The following is a 21,167-nucleotide window of genomic DNA, read 5'->3' as shown; positions in this document are numbered from 1 at the left end:
TTACATCTGATATATGATTTCAAAAGAGGTTCCCAAATTCTGTTTTGTCAGCTGAACTGCTTTAACCAGAATTATTTACACCAGAGATTTCAAATAATGTTAAAACTTTTCAAAATATATAATAATTAATACACACACACACACACACACACACACACACAGTACTGTGCAAAAGTCTTAGGCACATAAGAAGTTTCACAAAAGCATTTGTCTTAAGATGGTTATTTATATCTTCAGCTTTAGTGTGTCAACAGGAAATATAAATGTTAGACTCCCAAACATTACTTTTGCAAATAGAAAAGATTAGAAGAACAGGGAGCCCTGCAATGAGATTACATAAAGAGACAGAAGCAATTGAGACAGCCTAAATAGATATAAGAACTGTGGCGAATTCTCCAAGATGCTTGGAACATCCAATCTGCCAACAACCAAGAAAAACTGTGTCCAGGTGTACCTAGGATAATTGGTGCTGTTTTAAAGGCAAAGGTGGTCACACCGAATATTGATTTAGGTTTTTTATGTTTACTGGACTTTGTATGACATTAAGTGATAAATGAAAAATGATTTTTCACAAGTGCCTAAAACTTTTGCACAGTACTGTGTATTATATATATATATATATTATACACACACACACACACACACTTACTCATTTTTGTATCAAAGTTTATTTCAAATGGATATGTTTTTTTTTAAATTTCAAAATTTAATTACATTTTATTTAAATCTCACCAAACCCTTGCAGCTCCATTATGAACTCCTATGGGTATGCAACCCCTCTTGGGAAACCCTGCCATAAGGTCAAAAGGTCAATTTTTCATCATTGTACTCACCCTCATGTTATTTCAAACCCATATTGCTTTCTTTCTTCTGTGCAAAACGAAAGGAGATGTTAGGCACTATATTAGACTAAGGCACCATTCATTTACGTTGCATCTTTCCATACAATGAAAGTGAAATGTGAGTGTAGCTAAAAATCTGCCTAACATCTCCTTTCGTGTTCCACAGAAGCAAGAAAGCCATACAGGGTTGGAACAATGTGAGGGTGAGTAAATGATGAGAGAATTGTCATTTTTTAATCCCTTTAAATCACATCTGTGTTAACTATTTTGGCCCCAGTAAAAGCAGGAACAAGGTCTGGCCTATGATCAGACCCTCACCAGCTCTGCCATGGTGTGACGTTAAGATAACAAAAGGTGTTCTGGAACTTGGAGCCATCTTTGCTTAAGATTTATCAGCTTCTTTGCTGATATGGACAAGGACTTCAGTTCCAGGGCTTCACCATCATATATTCCTTAAACCTCTGAAAGATCTCGCACTGACTAACATGACTTCAGACTGACACTGGGAATCCAGCCCTTTCTTTGTCATTAATAATTATTATTCAAGTTATAATAGTATTTTAGTTTAGATTTAGATTTTACAGGTGGTTATCAGTATTGTGTGTCCTGTGGCTGGTTGAGTGTTTTTCTGAGGCAGTTATCAGTTGGTTATCGCCTGTGTCTTTCTCTCCCAGATGGTGGATAAGGGGAGCTTGCCTTTATTAGCCAGTGCTGGCCTGATAAAGACCTGTTATTGATCGCAGGTTGAAAGAGCAGGTTCGTCAAACATGGCTGATTTACAGAGGCTGATAATAGCAGCACCGGGCAACCATGGAGCCCTGAGGGTTTGGGGGATTGATAGAGAAAACAAGTTTAGGTAGGCTGTCTTTTCACATAGAAAAATCAGAGAATAAAACAATGACAAAAATCATACTCAAATACAAACAAACATTCCAAACCTTAAGTATGTGAGGTAAATGTGAACAGTGCATACTCACGTCTACACGCGCACACACAAACAAACCAGGCAATCTCGAAACTAGTCACGATTAGCACCTGTCAGAATTTCCATGCATTTATCAAAACCAGCCAATGAACCCACTCTTATCTCTTCAGTCCCGAATATCACAAGAGCAGGAATTTTCCAGATTAAAAAAGGGAGAAACAGAAATCTTAACTAAGAATGTGGCTTAAATATCTAATGCAAAAAAACAAAAAAACACAGAAAAGTGCCACAAGACAACCACATACAGTGAGATTACAAGTCTGAGACCACATTGGAAATCTGGAATTTTCTTTATTAAAACCAGGAAATTAACAGAACTTTTTAGAATTTTGAAAAATGTAAAACAAATAAAAGTTATCATGTAAAAAAAAAAAAAAAAAAAAAAACAATTCTCAACTTTGTGACATTTGTCACAAATGTGCTTTTTGACCTATAAATGGTTTTCTAATATGCTTTTTGTAACATTCTCAAATCATGCTGGGATAACATGGATCATCCAACTTGTGGAGCCCATGCCAGCTTGAGTGCATGCGTTAATGAAACTGTTATGCTGCATATATCAAAAGAATGCAAAATAGAAAGATTTTCACAAATGGTCTCAGACTTTTGTACGTCACTGTATACAACACAGTATATACAAATATAAAACAATTATGGCACCAGATTTGAACTAGCAAGAAAAAGGGGCACTCCCTCTTCATTAATAGCAATAAAGATTTTTTTTTTACAAAAATTGTCTGTTTTATTGAAGTCTATAAAACATAATATATAACACTTCCAGGAACTAAACTAGGTATCAAAACAATCTAATCTTGAGTTATCTGGAATCTCTTCAGGACACTTGATTTCGACTTCATCCAGTGAGTGTTTCCTTTTCCTGAACATCACATTTATTTCATTTATGTATGCCATATAGCAAAAGGAACCGGTTTTACGGAAGTCAGATGATCAGATGCAAGCAAGATGTCTAAGACTTCTGTTATCAACAGACATCAGTGTCAAAACGGTTTCATAACAAACAAATAAGACTATTTCAGACTGCAAACTCACTAAGGGAAATTTTCAGACAGCTTTAGACAGTTTTAATATAACAGTCATGTTTTAGTGTGTGTCTTTTCACCTTCGTTAAAAACTGGTGCGAATGAAGGTGGACTTGAACCGTCATACTCGGCAGAGTCCTCCTGGTCCGAAGCTCCGCCCTCCTCTCCTGACATGCTGACATCATCAGATAGATCTTCACCCCCATTAAGATCCCCAATAGAGCCTACAGAGAAAGAGAGAAAGAGTTTTTGAGTATAGACCACCACTTTATTAAATCTGTCAGTTTACAAAAAAACTTCTCACACAATCATGTAAAAGCATAAAAAAAAATGAAAAGGCTTCAACTTTAATGTTGTTTTTAAGATCCCATTTCATGCTAAAGCCTCAGTTGAGACAGTCCACTATGAGGGATTCAGGTTACAGTATGTGAATATCCCCTGTTAATTCTTAAAAATGTGGATGTTCTGTAAATACAGAATGATAAATTCTATGATTACGAGCAAATGTATGATTCATTTCAAACCTCTAGTTCTTCCTACATGTTTTTTTGAGATTTAATTGGTTGGAAATCCCAGAGCTTTCGACTACAAGGAAGTAAATTAACAGGGTGTATGTACTGTATCAGTAACCAAAGTGATTAACTCATTTGTATAACTGAATACATTCCCAACTGGCAGCGGTTGAACAAAACCGAACACTTTCCAACCATGATGAGGAAACTAAGATAAGTTTCGGTAATTTTCTGTCTAAAAATGTCTATTTATGAGTCGATCTAAAAATAACCCTATATCCAGAGGTTTGTTTTATAATAACATTGTAATATCATTTATAAAGATATTTCTATTCATTTAAAGTGATGTTTAGCATATGTCTTGACATAAAAACAGACACTGCATTATCTAACAATTATTTTGAAGTATAAATAAAAAAAAAAACAGTACAAATTGTCTTTTTTTTTTACATTATAATGCACTGCGTGACAGAAAAGGCCAGCTGTACTTGACACCACAGTGGACTGCATGTTGATTCAACCCTCGCCATCCATATTGTTATTTTAATTAGGTTTAAGATGACAAAAACTACAATGTGTTAAAGAGAGTAGAACAAATTCAGCACAGTGCATTATTCTCGTGCTTAACTAAACCTCTTTTACCTCTATACACCCCTTTATTTTATGCATCTGCAACTGTGGCAAATTACCAGGGGTTGGAAAATCGGATTTTACCACAGTTTTTGGTAAATTAATTTTCATTAAGTTGTGATGAACGGAGAGGGGATTGTTCGGAGCTAAAGCCGTGACTGGAGGCGTATATATTTACACTTTCTAGAACAAAGGGGCCTATAATCTATACAAAGCACACAACAATACCCATGAATAAAGAGCCTTGTAGAAAAAGGCAAAGGCAATTTTTCTAATTCTGTTAATTTCACTTCCAAAGCAATTAAAACGAGGTGGAGATAATGCTCAGAAACAATCGCTCCCTGACAAAGTGTTTCTGTCTTTGTAAATGAAACATCTTTAGGCTAATTTCGACTTCCACGGCTGCATGGTTCACTGTAATTTCAGATAAAATTAACACACTTTTGATTTGGACCTTAGTAATAAAGGACGCGAGAGAGAAAAGTAAAAAGATCGATCACACATGCCATATTTTTAGAATGCAGACCGGGCCCTACTAGATCTAATTTTCTATATCTGTGGCGACATTTTCATACAATAAATTTTCTTTTAATCTTAATTGTACAAAGGGAGTTCTCTGTTTAAAATTCCAATTACATTTGCGTTTAAATGAATGTTTGAATTATGATTTTCTATTTCCTATTACCGCTCTGGTTAAATGAATAAATCGCCGCATCACTGCTTACAGACATCAAATGGTGCAGAGAAAAAAACCCCAAAAACTTCTGCCCTCCCTCACTCTCTCTCTATTCATCTTATTTGAGCAATAATACATGCATTTCACAGAACTGAACTGAATGTCAGCAGACAACTTGCATTTGTATTTGTATTGGGGGGGTGGGAAATATCATAAAGAAAAAAATCTGTTAATACAAAACGTTTTAACCAACATATATATAAATGTTGGAGTTTTCGGATATATATTTGCAGTCAACCATTTGCTTCCTTACCCATGTTTAAACTAAAATTGGCTTCAACTTGCAAGTCTGTACAGACAGGTTTCACCATAAAAAAGCAAAAGGCAGAAGACGAACTGAAAGAAAGAGACACACTTATGAGTCCTAACTGGCACTCCAACATGCAGAAAGAAGTGAAAAAGCTGATGAAGGCGGAGGAGATAGGGCTTTATTAACTGGCCCCGTCCACATCAAACCAGTGTGCTTAGCGGCAGTGATTTAACTAAGAGACAACACATCAAACCTAAGCCCTGATTAAATGAACTGACTCTCTCACCCTCACGTTAATCACCACATTACCAAACAGCCCCAATACAGCAGAAGAAAGAACAGCATTTGTATCGGTAAAATCAGGGACTTGAAGAAAGATACTTCCAGGAGAGCATTGAGATCTTGGTGAGAGTCTACATATGTGTGGGTATATGTGTGTGCATTCAGGCAAGAACAGTGGTACCTGAACTGAACTGTAGTATAATTTCATGCACAAGTGCCTACACACATTGATCAGAGCTGTAGGCATTAAAACACTCTTACTAATATTAATTGGCAAGACCCAAGGGTTAAACCTGATCCTGGGCACTTGAAAGCACATCATCTGCATCTCTCCAAACAAGTCATATGAGTTTGTTACAACATGAGGGTGAGTAAATTATTATAGAATTTTCAGTTAGGGTGAACCATCCCTTTAATCTCCTGAGACCCGTGCATGACTGCTGTGTGCATTTTTCATTTCTCTTTTTGATTTGTAACTAGTGGCACCTAATAAACATGCAAAGGAAAAAAAAAAGAAAAAACATTTGTAGAACAAATAGTTTTCCAACATACAGTATGTGGACAACAGGACTGAGTTGTGAGATTTTACATAATACCAAGCTATAGAAAGTAATTTTATCAAATTGTTTATTATGTTTCCAAGAGTGTTGGTTATTCATGTTTTTGAAACATTAAAGTAGGGCTGCAACTAACGATTATTTTGATAATCGATTAATCTATTGATTATTCAGCGATTATTGCAACGATTAATCATTAGCTCTTAACCGATTATTCAGCTTGTGCCCCAACTTAAAAGGTTTTATAAAACGTGCTTACTAACAATAAAGAGGACAAAATCATCTTTTAAAAATACCTCTAAATGGCATTCACTTAATTAAAGGGGGGGAAAAAATACTTTAAGTTTAATTCAGTAAAGAAATTCACTGCAAAAAAATCCTATTGTTATCAAGTGTTTTTGTCTTGTTTTCCATTTAAAATGGTCTAAAAATCCTTAAAACAAGACACATTTACTTGAGAAGCAACATATAAGATATTTAGACTTGCTTTAAGAGAAAGTATCAAATATAAGTGTATTTTGTATAGAAGTGAATTTTATCACTTGGTTATACTTCTGCGAGTGCAGTAAAGACAAAATATACTTATATTCGAGATCTATTCTCTAAAAGCAAGTCTAAATATCTTATATGCTGCTTCTCAGGTGAATGCATCTTTTTTTTAAAGGAATTTTAGATATTTTAAAATATTTGAATTTTTAATATTATATTCAACATTCTCAGATAAAACATTTATCTTCTAAAGTATAGCTGCTAAAGAAAATGTACGTTGTTTTAAAGGAGTTTAGATATTTATATTGGAAAACAAGCCAAAAAAACAAAAACAAATCAAAAACATATTTGTTGCAGTGTATAATGGGGTGAAGACTACCCTCTCTCACCTTTCTGTTCAGTTCAATTCATCTTTAACTCACAAAAAAACAAACTCTCTCTTATTAATAAAGCTGCGTATTGCAGTTTTCTTCACGATAAGAAATGCACAGTGACACACATATTATGATTCAATAAGTCGTGAGCCATCACGTTATAATCTAGCTGCATTAAACGTGCCCGCTCAAGGGACAAGTGTCCCCGCGACAGTGTGTGCATCAGATGTGTGCAGTTTCAATCTCTCCCCCTTAGATCAGGATACTTCACACAACTCATAGGAGAGGCGTTGACTGCACAGAGAAATGACAAAAAAATTGAATTTGTAGGTATTTACACGATCTGCTTCCTTATTATTTGAACTTTACTAAAGCTATAACACATTAAATATAACCACATTAAAGATGTAACACCGGGTTGTTTCTTTAAAGACGCTCGACACGCAAGTTTTACTTCAGCGGAGCAGCAGCTCCAGCTCCACCTATTTCACAACGAGAGTGCTTCTGGTCTGTGAGCTGTGTAATTCTTCCTCTCCTCAGTCAGGCGCAAACTGAAGTGCTCCTCTTGCGCATCATCGGTTTCATATCTGACCTCATGTTACGTTAAATGAGATCAAACGACTTTTTGACAACGAAAACGTTTTATTGTTGACGTTGTCGATAACGTCGACTAACCGTTTCAGCCCTACATTACAGCTGTAAATTATTTTATTTAACTTTTATGTTACAATGTTTTATTCTACTTTGGCAACAAAATCTCAATGTTTTCTCTTTGCAGTGTCAAACAAACAAGTGATAGCCAGTGCTGAAATATTTTACCAATCAGAAATTAGCAGAATTAATTCTGATACAAGTATATGGCCAACATCGTGTAATCACTGCCAACCATGTTAAAATAAAATCATACAAGTACTGAATACCATTGTCCCATTTCCGCCAACCACACTGAGTGGTTCAAACATCATCTGCAGCCTGAAACGGAACTTTTGATAAGAATTTTGGATTGAATGCACTTGGCTTCATAGGAAAGTTTTAGGATGCTCCCTTGCTCCTTATTTAGTGAATGACTTAACCGCCAGTGTGCTATCTGTCTGCACAGGTCTCAGAACATTTCGAAAGCCACCGTACTCCATTAAACTCCATTTAAAGCCTTAGAAAGCCTCACTGTGAATATGCAACGTAAATATAGGCCGTAAATAATAACCTTGTGCTATTGTACACATTTGAGTACATTGTATTTAGCAGTGTGGTGTTTCACAATAAATTGCTCACATTTTAAAAATGGCATATCGGGTGAGACTAGAAAGTCGAATCTTTTGACCCAAACAGGTTTCAATGTAAAAACTTTATTAGGTTTCTTACCAGATGTAGTTTTATTGGCGTTTCTCCCAAAAACAAACTCTGTTGTGTTGTTTCGTCACATAACTCTGTACGTTTAACATTTAACCTTTTACTGACAGCCCAGAGTCTCCTGAACTGAGATCAGTCGGTTTAAATGAAATGAAATTATGTGTTGCGTATAGCGAAGCCAAAATACAATGTCCACACATGTGGACACAGGGTCGCACATGGTTAAACATCTTAGGGTGTTTTTACTTGCCACTGTCGCATTTGGCTTGCTCACCAAGGGTAAAGCACTATTCTTTGTAAAGCTGCTCTGGAACATTGTGTATTGTGAAAAGCTCCAAACAAATACATTCAAAATTGAAAAATCAGTTTCAATACAGAGAGGTAAAGGGAGGTATTAAACTGCAAGCTGAAAACTTGCTGAAATGATTGATGAACCAGTTGAGTGCTGAGACAGAGAGCTGGCTGGACAGCACTCATGTCAGTAGAGTTGCTGTAATCGCAGATAAGATGGGAGCCTCAGGGCTTATGCGATTCACTGGAAGAGAGGCAGGACCTCTGCGGACACACCGGCGTACAGGAGTGGACTTTCACTTCATATACAAAGACTCACACCATCTCTGTTTCTGCCAACACAGCAGGCAGCTTACTGAACGGCATTCTTGTGTTCATTCAGTAAAAGTGAGCACTACGACTTCACCTACGTAGGTCTCTTCTTTGACAAGGCACTATTCACAATAAGAAACTTTATTGTGGAATCTGCTGACTAAACTTCTTTAAAATGTAAAATTCAGTATTAAACACAAGGTATGCAGAAAATATTATTTACCGCTATCAAATCGCAATCATATTTGAGCATCCTGACAAGTTCAACATAGTGACTTTGTCTCAACCAATGGCATGGGTTTGAGGTGGGACTATCTGTTGTTTAACCAATGGCAGACAGGGGGAATGTTTTTTACAATTCTGTTTGGTGTTATTAGTGGCACAGAATTTACACACTTCACATTCAATTTGTATTTAACCCAAAATATTCCTGTAAAATCTAAGCTGAAGGGGGGCCTGGGTTGCTCAGTGGTAAACGCTGGATACCAACGCTGGAATTCACGAGTTCGAATCCAGGGCGTGCTGAGTGACTCCAGCCAGGTCTCCTAAGCAACCAAATTGGCCCGCTTGCTAGGGAGGGTAGAGTCACACGGGGTAACCTCCTCATGATCGCTATAATGTGGTTCTCGCTCTCGGTGGGCCACGTGGTGAGTTGTGCGTAGATGCCTCGGTGGATGCCGTGGGCCTCCACATACGCTATGTCTCCGTGCTAACGTGCTTAACAAGCCATGTGATAAGATGCGTGGGTTGACGGTCTCAGATGTGGAGGCAGCTGCGATTCATCCTCCGCCACCCGGATTGAGGCGAGTCACTACGCCACCATGAGGACTTAGAGCACATTGGGAATTGGGCATTCCAAATTGGGAGAAAAGGGGGAGAATATCCACAACAACAAAATAATAAATAAAAATAATTCTAAGCTGAAACCTTAAAACAAACAAAAAAACTACTGGGACCACATTATACATGAACACCTTTTTTGCCAAAGCTTGAATAGAAAAGAGTAATAACTAACAGCAAAACAATGAAGAATAATTAATCAAAAAATCAAAGCAGAGAACGCAGATATAATAACATAGTTATACTCGACAAGGTGTGTTAATAATGAAATAAAAAGAGTAAGCAGAACAGGAAGATTCTGTTCTCATTTCCAGTTAAATCACACGAGTCAGTGATTATAATACTTATGAAAATGACTGATTATTGTAAGGTGATAATGTGTGGTGGGCATCCAACACTTCAAACAGACCTGATTGATCCTCACTAAGAATTTGTCAGCAGGTTGTCAAACATCAAACAGCCTGAGCCCAGGCCACTGCAAAGAGGCACATTTTAAAGACATCCCTCTATTCCCTTATCTGCTTTTTTCTTTCTGTCCTTCCTTTTCTGCTTTACCTTTTACCTCCCTCCATCACTTTACTGTCTGTACGCTCTTTCCCTATTACTCGCTTTCTTTCACTCTTCATCTCTCTCTCTCTCGCTCTCTCTCTCTCTCGCTCTCTCTCTCTCGCTCTCTCTCTGACTGGGAGCGTCACTCTGTGTGGATAGCTGCGAGCCGTTCCCGGTTATCGGCTTCTGCAGACTCTCTCTACCGGTCTGATCTGTCTCCTCTTCATTAAGCAAATACGCCGACGTGGAAATGAAAACATAATAGCTATTTGATTTCCAGCAAGATATTTTGCATATTGGTTCGGAGCTGATAGTGGAATTTCATCAAGTCATTTTTTTTTTTTTTCATGCTTTAAAAACTGAATTACTGAACTGGGCGGCTTCTGCAGGATTTCTTTACATTGTTGGGAGGGGGAAAAAATAGAACGGCAGTTCCACAGGAAGACTACTTAAATGATTAAATATCCCCCATTCCCCTTTTTCTATTTTGATAACAGGGATGGCAAATTTAAAGAATTCACAGTGCTTTAGGTTCACTATACTAATCAGTGATAGAGAGGAGAAAATTAACTCCTTAATGAGCAGGAGCTGTCTGCCAGATAATGGTCAAGGAGAGGCGATACGGTTGGAGACAGAATGTGAGGGAAAGAAAGAAGAAATAAAAACAGAGAGATGGATTCACCCGGAACAGGGAAAAATCAGATTTTACCCCCCAGTTGGAAACTGTTCTTTGTGTCCACAGAGGGCAGGTGGGATTGTTGGCAACAATATCTCTAAGGTTACAAGCTAGCCGGGACGCCTTAGAGATAAATGGGACATCTGAGGGTATTTCTCATGCCCCTCTGAGAAAAAAAAACTACCCCGGCAAGTGCAGATCAACAAACCTGCTCCCAACCATTTATCAGACCCTTCCTAGAGAGAAAAAAAGCCCAGCCAAAATACGTCTAACGACTTCCCTGCTGGAACACTTGTACTGATAGGGACCTGGAGTGTATATCACAACACATACATATATACACTTCACATTCTGAGAAATTTTTTATTTTTTTTAAAAAGGAATGTTCCAGGTTCAATTCAAGCGAAGCTCAATTGACAATATTTCAATCTGTCCCTTGTTTATTTAAAAAATAAAATAAAATAAAAAAACAACACAAAATGTAAACTTTATATGTCTTAACGTAATTTAAGTGTGTTAAATTAGGGATTTACTGCCATTACAGCGTTAACCTGATTACAGGGTTTACCGGGGTTATGTCACCATGACAACAAAGTAGCAGTTATGGACATAATATTACACATAAGAAAAGCAAATTATTTTTTTCACACTATAATAAATGTTAACACGTTTAATGTTCCCATTTTGTGGCTACACTTTTAAAACGGTGTATATCCTTACATTAATGGACTAGCCCCATTCACTTCCATTGTAAATGCCTTACTGTAACCATAATTTTTGCTTCTTTATTTTTAATAAACGAAGGACGAGTTTGTTTTCCTTTAAAGTTTATTCCTTTAAAATTTTCATAACAATGTTGACACTTAAAACCTCTTATTCACATGACATGCGAGGTTCCCACATCTTTCTATAGGATAAGGATTATACAGTAGGAATGATATAATTAGATATTCATTATATCACATTATATTCAAAGGATTTTTTTAAAATCATTTTTATAGAGATTGCACTCACAAAGAGGAATTTCTAGATGATGATTTAAAAAAAATTATTTGTATTTTTTTAAGAGCATAACTACAAAATGTATATTCACTATAGAAATTACCATTGCCTTCCATTACTTTTTATGCTTTATTAATTGACATGAATTGTACATCAATTTCCAGTGTTGGAAATCACAATTAGAAAAGTTTTTTTTATGTTGGTGGAAACCCTGTACATGAAAAGGTTGAATTTTACCATGTTTAATTATTATTTTTTTGCCATACATATTTTTTCATTCATAGATTAGTGAAGAGAACACAGAAAATATGACAGGGCAATGGGATCACGAAATGTCGCGAGTTGGATTCAAAGTTGGATTTGCTCACATGAGCACCACAGCTCAATTTGTCAGACCTCTAAAAGCATTACTATGCTTATGTTTACAACATAAATCTCAATAATCTAAATTTAACAAGAGAAAAACCTTGTACACCCCAAAAGCCACTAGAAGCCCCACAGCTCTCTCTCTCACTCTCTCTGTCTCTCTCTCTCTATCTCTGAGGAATATAAGGACCGATTGGCCCCTATTCCTGAAGAGGTGAGAAGACACATTTTCCCTCTTAAGAGACAGCGCTCAACACCCTACAGTTGGCATCTCATCACACACGTCCTGTTGACAGACTAACGCTCTGCACTAAGCCACATCATCCTTCCGTCACCCCCTCCAACCTTCCTCCCACTACTAGGACAGCAGGAATAGACTAAACAGATCATATGTGTGAGTACATGGACTCATATCTGAGCATGTGCGCCTATGTTTGTTTGCAGACTGAGAAAGATACGATTAGAAGGGAGGAAAGTGTGAGTCCTTACATGAGAGTATGACAGAAAACAGTGCAAGTTTGTTTATGGTGACCCCCACTTTTACAGATCATTCTTACTCCCCTGGATAACAAGAGCATCTGAGACTGAATGAGAAAAATGGAGGAATAAAATAAGAAGTGAATATTTAGTTGCATGTGCATTGAGAGGAATTTGCGGAATTTGTGTGCAAGACAAATATTTTCTTGTTCTGTATGGAATGCAGAGAATCCTTTTCTCCTGAAGGTCAGGAAAGATGTTGGCAGTTTGGAAGAGGATACTTACACACACACACACACACTGAGTGGGTGTGCATAACGTGTAAAATGCCCATCGCTAAGACTGAACGTGTGTGTGTGTGTGTGTGTGTGTGCCTTCTCAATAGACTTGCACGTTGTTCATGGGGAAAGACAGATACGGATGGATGAAATAAGTAGTTGACCCAGCCGCCCCTCCTCCCCGTGAATCTTGGATGGTGGGAAAGTTGAAATCTGCAGCTATTTTCTATCTTTTATCAGACGGCTTATCTGCTGGTTCTTGTCTGCGTGCCTGGCTTCGATAGTCCAGGGTCTCCACTCTGGCTGCCTGGCAACTTCACTCCCCAATAGTTCAATCTCTCCTCCTTTCTCCTCTATCCACGTTTCCCCCACCCAACAGCAAGTGCAGCCCATAGGGGGAAAAAAAATCACTGGTTACCATACACAATATATTTGCAATGATTTTGCTGCTGATATATAATTAAGCAATGAACACTGTGAATATTGCAATGATTTTAATGTGCTTATTGTTAGGCAGTTAAGTTTCCTTAAGTTTTCCTAAATGTAGGTAAATATTGCTGTTTATTACTATGTATTGTTAAATTAGTGCATAAATGAAATAAATGAAAATGGTTAAATATCATTCTTCCCTGAATTAATGTAGTGAAGAATAGTGTGATAAATATGCCTTGATTATTACTACATTTTACTCTATTTTACATTTTGCATTAAACATTTGAAAACTCACATATTTAAATAAATCGCTGATAATCATGGTACATTATAATAAATATATTTACTTTATATTTTGTCTCAAAAAACTTGCAAGAAAATGGTTAGTCTTCATTTATTTTAATTATTTAAATATAAACATGTTAAAAATGTAAAGTTTTTAGCAGATAGAGTTAATTAGACACATTTTTACAGGTATAAAACTTTTATTAAAGTACTGTACATTGGCAAGAGAAACTTAAGTGTACATTGCCAATGCATTATTAGACACTACAGATTTAAAACAAATAAAGTTTAATTTGCTGAAGTTTAAAATCTCAAACTTTAATTTTCTTTGGCTACCGTTCAGTCTCTATTGTGCAAACGCAGGGTCTCTTCAGTGCTGTTTTGCTTCCGACACTGGTTCAGATGACAGTGATAATGAGCATTTTCGGGCAATGCGAAGAGATATGGCAGCTTTCCCGTACCTTTCACAGCTGGCTCACCACTTGTGGGTGAAGTCTCCATTCTCCTTATAGTAAATTCGCTCCCAAGTTTATTATGCCCAGGACAAGCGTCACGCACAATGAGTAAGCGTGCAGTGCACTGCTCCACACAATCAGTTCTGTGCTAGGATGTGCATTTGAGTCGAGCATGTACCTTCTGGAAATTTATATATGCCAATTTTAGCCACAGGAAGTGAGGAAAAACATAAGTAAAGTTTAAGGAGGTGAAAAAAACGGATACTGCATTAATTGCATTAAATTTAGCAGTAAAACGGACACTTATCAAATCGCAGAGATTAATGCGCTAAATTTCCCAGCCCTAAAATAAAGCATATTAAGACATTTCAGAGCAAATACATTAATATTGAGATGTATATAAAATATCAGCAAAAGGCTGGAAAATATATATATTGTGATCTTGCTCAGCCCTATTTACCATGGAAAAAGAAAATGTTCATAAGAATTGCAGAGCGGAGAAAGAAACAGAGGAAAAAGAGATAGAAAGAGTATAAAACTGTTGTTCTATGACACTGAGAAAAAGAAATCACCATAAAAAGAATCTGACAAGCATATTGACGCAAAACATTATCATGCTTAATCATCTTGACACACATTTTGACACTTCTTTTGACTCTTTTGTATGAAGTACCGCTCCCTCTTCTCCGTCACCCAACCACTGAAATGGTGGTTCAGAGCAATACACAAAAGTATATATGCGTGTGTTTAGGTAAAGAGACTTTAAGCCACATCAAGCTCTCAGGCTATGAAAGGGGGTGGCAAAACAGCTGCTGAGACGTGTCTAACTGAATAATGAGCAACAGGGCAAACAGCAGTCTGGGGTTACGTGGGGATCACAACCTGTTAATTAATTCACATATAAGTGTAATACACACAGGCTCACAGACATTCTGATCTGTGCATGTTTGCTATTATTCATGTCTCAACTAAAAATGACCTTCATTTTAAAGATATTTATAAGCTAAATGGTAAACAAAATACCTTATTTCACCTTATTTAAAAAAATAGTTTACCCACAAAATAAAAAAGTTTTCATAATTTACTCACCCTCATGTGTTTCCAAACCCATATGAATTTCTTTCTTAAGTGAAACACAAAAGGAGAAATTTTTAAGAAAAGCTACCATTTGGCTTCAGAAGACTTGGAATATGGCACATGAGTCATATAAACTACTTTTATAGTGCTTTTTCTGGTCACTATGCGCTTTTGTTAAATGGAAAAGAACAGCATGAAATGCTTCCAAATCTCTCCTGTGTGGTCCACAAAAGAAAAAAATGGCATACAAGTTTGGAGCAACATGAGGATGAATAAATGCTGACAGAATTTCCATTTTGGGGTGAAGTATTCCTTTAATGACCTCATCAAATACAGAACAAGGTAAAACAGACTCCCAAAGCACTGGCAAACAGCCTCTGACATTGTTGCATTTGTTATCAGGCCCTAACTTGATTGATATGAGCTGTCCTTGGACAAGCCTTCAGCAATATTCAGACACATTCTTTTCCCATGAAAATTTCTTCAATTAAAAGAGCGGAGCCAACATAAGAAGCCAGCACAGATTAAATTACTATCAAAAGTGTAAATTAATATCATGATGGCCGTAACCTCTAAAACACTTTTGCATGTTTGCACATACTCATCCCTTGCAAATTTGTGCATGTTATACAGTATCTAAGAGTGAATGTGTCAGGGGAGGGTAGAGGGAGATAAGAATGAATCCCCTTAAACCCCAAAATGAAAATTCTGTTGTCATTTACTCACCCTTCCTCTTTCCAAACCTGCATGACTTTTTGTTGCATGGAACACAAAAGGAGATTTTAGGCAGAATGTCAAGGACTGACAGCATCAGTCTCCATTCACTTTTATTGTATAGAAAAAAGATGCAATGAAAGTGAATGTTGAGTTTCTGGTGAGTGACTGATGCTGTCAGTCCCTAACATCTCCATTTCTGTTCCATAGAAGAAAGCAAGACATATGGGTTTGGAACAACATGAGTAATGAGCAAGTAAATGATAACAGAATTTTCATTTTTGGATGAACTTTCCCTTTAAAGACTCATCTTCACCCGGAACGGCTCTGAGACTCTTCAGAAGAAAGGGAGAGGCGGTCATCAGGATGGTATGTCCTTCTTTCTCTTCCTCTTTTCACCATTCCATCATGCCAATCACTTTTTGCCCTGACAGAACACAGCAGATACATCGTCGCCCTCCTACTAGAGCTGATTCACACACACACACACACACACACACACGCATGCGGCCTTCATTGCTTATCCAGATTCCGACCCTGAGATCAGAGCTTCATGAAGAGAAAGGGTTGTGCAGATCTTCCAGCTCCCCCGTGCAGACACATCCCCAGCTGTGCTTACCCAGACTAAAGACTAAACACGGATGTGCCAACTGGGGCACTAGAACACCAGGTGCCTCCTAGAAGCAGAGGGCGGTGCCTAGACTAGTTTGATAAAAGGCCTTGTGGGGCTTTAAAATATGGGCTTTTTTGCCACTTTTTATTGATAGTGATTGTGGAGAGGGAACAAGAGATTACTGGGGGATGTACAAATGACAGACGTCAGATTAGAACCCGTGTCTTCCATTTGACCACTATTGTTCTATGTGTCTGGAACGCATGCGCTATCCACTCGGCCATGACTGTGAAAATAAGACTTTTTTATTATTGCATTATAATGATGATCTTCAGTATGATCACCACAGCTCAATGTGACTAACACTAGGGCACAACACAAAATTTGTTTTTTAATACATTATAATTTTCAAATGTGTTCTAAGAACTAATGTGCTAAAAGACATTTATGCATGCATTTCATTTTTTTCCTTCTTGTCAAGAGGCAGTGGAAAGCCCTTTATGGCTCTAGTATAATTGTTATGGCTTAATCACCATAAAAGCACATAAAAATAGACAACACAGTGAGCTACTGCCCAGGAGCCGACTCAAATGCACAGAGGTCATACACACACTCAAACGCACTAAAACACTTCAGCGGTCTTCATCAGTCAGCACTGCCTCAAAACAATACAGTATCACAATATAATTCAGTCCCCTCACTGATAAAATGCCCTGTAAACTATTAAAGATACAGTACTGAATACTCGTTCAACTTTTTAATTTCTAAAAACAAGCTCTATATGATACCTGAGAGAAATCAAATGAAATGGTTTCAGAAGAACTTCTAGAAAACCTTGATTCAATCACAACACAACCCTTGTAAAAACTATTTACTTTCAAAATGGTCGATTTGACTTATTATCTATGGTATAAATTACTTTTTTATAGTTTAAAATAATTTAAAAAGCTGTAATTCAAGCCACCTTTGCTGTTCACATCCACCACAACCATTGCTGACAGAAATCTCATTTGAAAATATTCGTAAGCCAAAGAAATAACTTTATGTATGTGCCACCCCTGAGGTACGGACACACAAGAGAAGAAAAGAGAGGGAATGAGGCTGGAACTAGATGGGAATATGGCGGTTGAAATGTTATCTTTCACTATTGTTGCACAGGCACAAAATAAATAAGTAAATAAAAATATTGCAATGTGTAAAGGTGACAGAGATAAGTGTAAAGAACATAGGGTGGGGGTGGTGAGGGCAGATGGAGTAGGTATGTTAAATATAAACGGCCATACAGCTGGCAGCATGCAGGAAAGAAGGGGTATTTTCAAGAGGCAGGGCATCACTGGAGCCCTCACTGCTTCTGATAAAATTCATGTTGAGAAGTAGAGAAGGGCTGTGAGAATGTGTGTGTGTGTGGGTTGGGATGAGTGAACGCAGCCCGAGAAAGATACGCACATAGATGCCGTTTGCAAAAGGAAGTATCTGCACCCCTCAAATGCAAAAGTCACAACGGAATTTCTGATGGGAAAAATGTGTTCTTTTCAGATGAGAGGAAGATAGGGAGAGCACAGCTAAATGTCAAAGATGATAAATGAAGGAGTGCATGGAAACACCAGCACACTCTGATGTGCATGTCTAAGATGCAAGCAAACAGAACATGCCTGTTTGCTCTCTTTTACAAAAACGTACACTCAGAAAAAGGATTTTTGCTGCTTGTGCAATTTACTTAATTCAAATGAACTGAAGCAACACAATTCTAGAACATTCTGTCACAACTTGATTTCACTGCATTCTATCCATTTAAATTTGTAAAATGGAAGTTTACTTAATCCATTTGTTGGGAGTTGGGACTACATGAATACTTGTTGTGGTGTTAATGTAGCATTGATGAAAAAAGTGTTGAAATTAAGTGTTATTTTACGCATTTTGAGCAAGATGAGAATAGGAGGAAATTGGTCAATGTTTAATGTTCGGATTTAAAAAGAGTGTCTGTTATGCTGGAGTTTTGGGGGTTACCACTGTTGTGAAGATTGTGCTTAGGTATGAACATTCATTTCAAATGATACTTGATTCGAGTGCTGCTTAGCTCTATAAGCAGTTGCTATTAAATTGACAGTGCAACAGTTTCACTGTCCTTACACTTGATCACCCGGCATTTCCTAATGATAAATAAAATAAATTAATTTGGTCCAACATTAGAACATTTTTTAAATAAACCTTAGTAAACAGAGTTTGACAGAAACTACTATAGTACATTTATTTCAATTAAATTAATCCAACTAAATTATGTTGGCTCAATGAAAGTACTTAATCTGAATGAAAGACATTAAATAAATAAAAAACTTCTACAATTCAATTAAGGGTAACAACTTAGTTTTTGGGTGTACAACTGCAAGCTAGGATTAAAGGAATGGTTCACCCAAAATGTACAATTCTATCATCATTTATTTACCCTCATGTCTTTCCAACCAGAGCTGAATCGGATCAGTCTGATTCATGAATGAAACATTTAGACCATTTTTGTGAACGGATCCGACTCAAAAGAAGGATTAATTCACGAATCTGGCATCTCTACTTCTCTCATGAAAACAAAAAGGAAAGCTAGGGCAGATGTCAAGATTTTCAGCAAATAATGATACATTTTGGTCTGTTCCTCACACAAAACTTCAGAAAGAAGACCTGTATGGAACACTTATGATTCTTTATGGTGCTTTTTTTCATTATGGAGCTTGACAGCCCCACTCTTCATTAACTTTCATTGTATGGAAAAAAGTGACCAGGGTACTCTTAAAAAAATTCACATTTTGTGTTCTAAGGAAGTTAGTTAGTTATACAGGTTTTGAACGACATGAGGGTGGAGTAAAGAATGACAGAATTTCCTTTGAGTGAACAAATATTTTAAAGTTCCACAAAAAGAAAAAAGTATAAAACAAAGACATCCACATTTAACATTATGTGTGCCGATGCACATACCCAAACACCTTCCATTAATTAGTGCTGTTATCTCTGCAGCCTCACTAAATCTAATTACAACTGGTTTGTCATTAATGATGGTTAGGAAACATTAATGAGATTAACTTCAACTCCTTAGTGAACCAACTAAACCAAACACTATTGCTTTTGTTAAGGTCAATATTTCTGTGCAGTAGTCTACTCTTTGACGTACGCAAGCATATGCCGTATGCTTACCTGATTTTGCGTATGCTCACCTAGTAAAAGGAGTAATTATATGTATGGCGCCAGAACAACAAATAGGGTTTTGATCCATAACTTTTCAATCAACTGAGGTGATGCCACAGCACTGTTGAGTAAATTGAGATTTTTTTTCTTTTAAAAAGTGTACAGAGATTCTCTCCAAATGCGCACAGAGCAGCAGGAGGGCTGAACTAAAGGCATGGGCAAGATAGAAAGTCCGACTCAGCTCAGAAATGAATCAGAACATCGTTTCAGCCAAGAGGAGATAAGGGGCAGGATATTTGTGGCATATAACAAGAACAATAAATCAAACCAATTAATTGGCTTGGCCTTGATAAATTCACAGTATGCCCACCTTTTCAGTCACAACTACACCAGTGGTTGCAAAAGCCAGTTTAGGTCTTAGCTGGGGAATAGAACATCTTGTTACCACAAACAGGATTCTGTTGTCAGGATGTTAGGTATTAATTTCACAGCAATTATACTTATAAAACAAATATTTGACAATGGCTATTTGAACTGATAATGGTTTTACCATTAGCGTGGGGCATTAACGGTATCTATGTAAGGTCTTGTCGTAAATCAAGACGATCTGTGTGATAACGTAAAGCTTGAGCCATTGTTCAATGAAAAAAATTGTTTAGGTAAGGGGTGGTGGAAAATAATATTTCGAAGTATTGCGATATTTTATCTCACGACACTGTACTGATATTCTTGGGCAAAGAATCAATATTTTTCATAACCTTTTTCACATTAATATTTGAAGAATGACCACCACTCAGATTAAGTGTGCGAGTAGACGTAGCATTATTTCTATTGCATCACACTCAATTATTTCTATTCGACTCAAAAGCGGGAAAAATGTATTGCAAAGCACCAAAGTCCCATTCAGATGAAAGAGTAACCAGTGAGTAAAAGACTGCAATTATTACAGTTTTAAGTAACTATACACAAAATATGAAGAATCATAAAATTATCATATCGTGACCTAGATAATGATATAATATTGTATCACTAGCGTAAAATGTGTTTTTTTGTCTTTCATACAACACATAACTAGCATGATTGTTTTTTTTATCAGTAGTATTAACTGTAGTTTGTGAGTTAGGAACGATAACTAACATTAGAGAAAGCTGAGGCCTGAGCCGTCCAGTGTGTGCCAGGATGAGGTGTGTCTGCATGTGTGTATGTGGATGACTGTAGATAATTTTAATATCAGGCTGGTGTGGATTGCTGATAGTATTTTAAGGCAGGGCCCTGTGGACTGAGCACTGGTAGTACCTATCTGTAATTAGTAACCATTCTTTATCGCTGATAAGATAAACTCACCCTGACCTTTTCCATTTGGTCGCCATGACAACGAGCCCTCTACCCCCCCTCTTGATATTATTTTAGTGATTAAACAGCAAATAGCAGAGAGATGGAAGAAACTGATAGGGATGATTAATAATGGTGTTTGGTTGAATTGAATGTATGTGAGTGGGGGGGCCTCAGTGTCAGAGAGGAGTGTGAATAGGCTTGGCGTGGCTTTTTTGCAGTGAATAATGGAAATTTAAGATGAGGCAAT

General features: G+C 37.0%; 1 protein-coding gene across 1 annotated transcript in view; it reads right to left on the bottom strand.

The window, feature by feature from the left end:
- The window catches only part of LOC127455935 (zinc finger protein ZFPM1-like), a 107,122-nt gene that overhangs the window by 53,848 nt on the left and 32,107 nt on the right, over positions 1-21,167 (bottom strand). Inside the window, exon 2 of the mRNA XM_051724121.1 lies at positions 2,948-3,091. Within this exon, the coding sequence (XP_051580081.1) occupies positions 2,948-3,091 (144 nt within the window). The remainder of the gene's footprint in view (positions 1-2,947; positions 3,092-21,167) is intronic.

The sequence above is a fragment of the Myxocyprinus asiaticus genome, chromosome 18 (genome assembly GCF_019703515.2).
Source record: "Myxocyprinus asiaticus isolate MX2 ecotype Aquarium Trade chromosome 18, UBuf_Myxa_2, whole genome shotgun sequence".
NCBI classification, from domain to species: domain Eukaryota; kingdom Metazoa; phylum Chordata; class Actinopteri; order Cypriniformes; family Catostomidae; genus Myxocyprinus; species Myxocyprinus asiaticus.
This window is presented reverse-complemented; position numbering and strand designations above follow the sequence as displayed.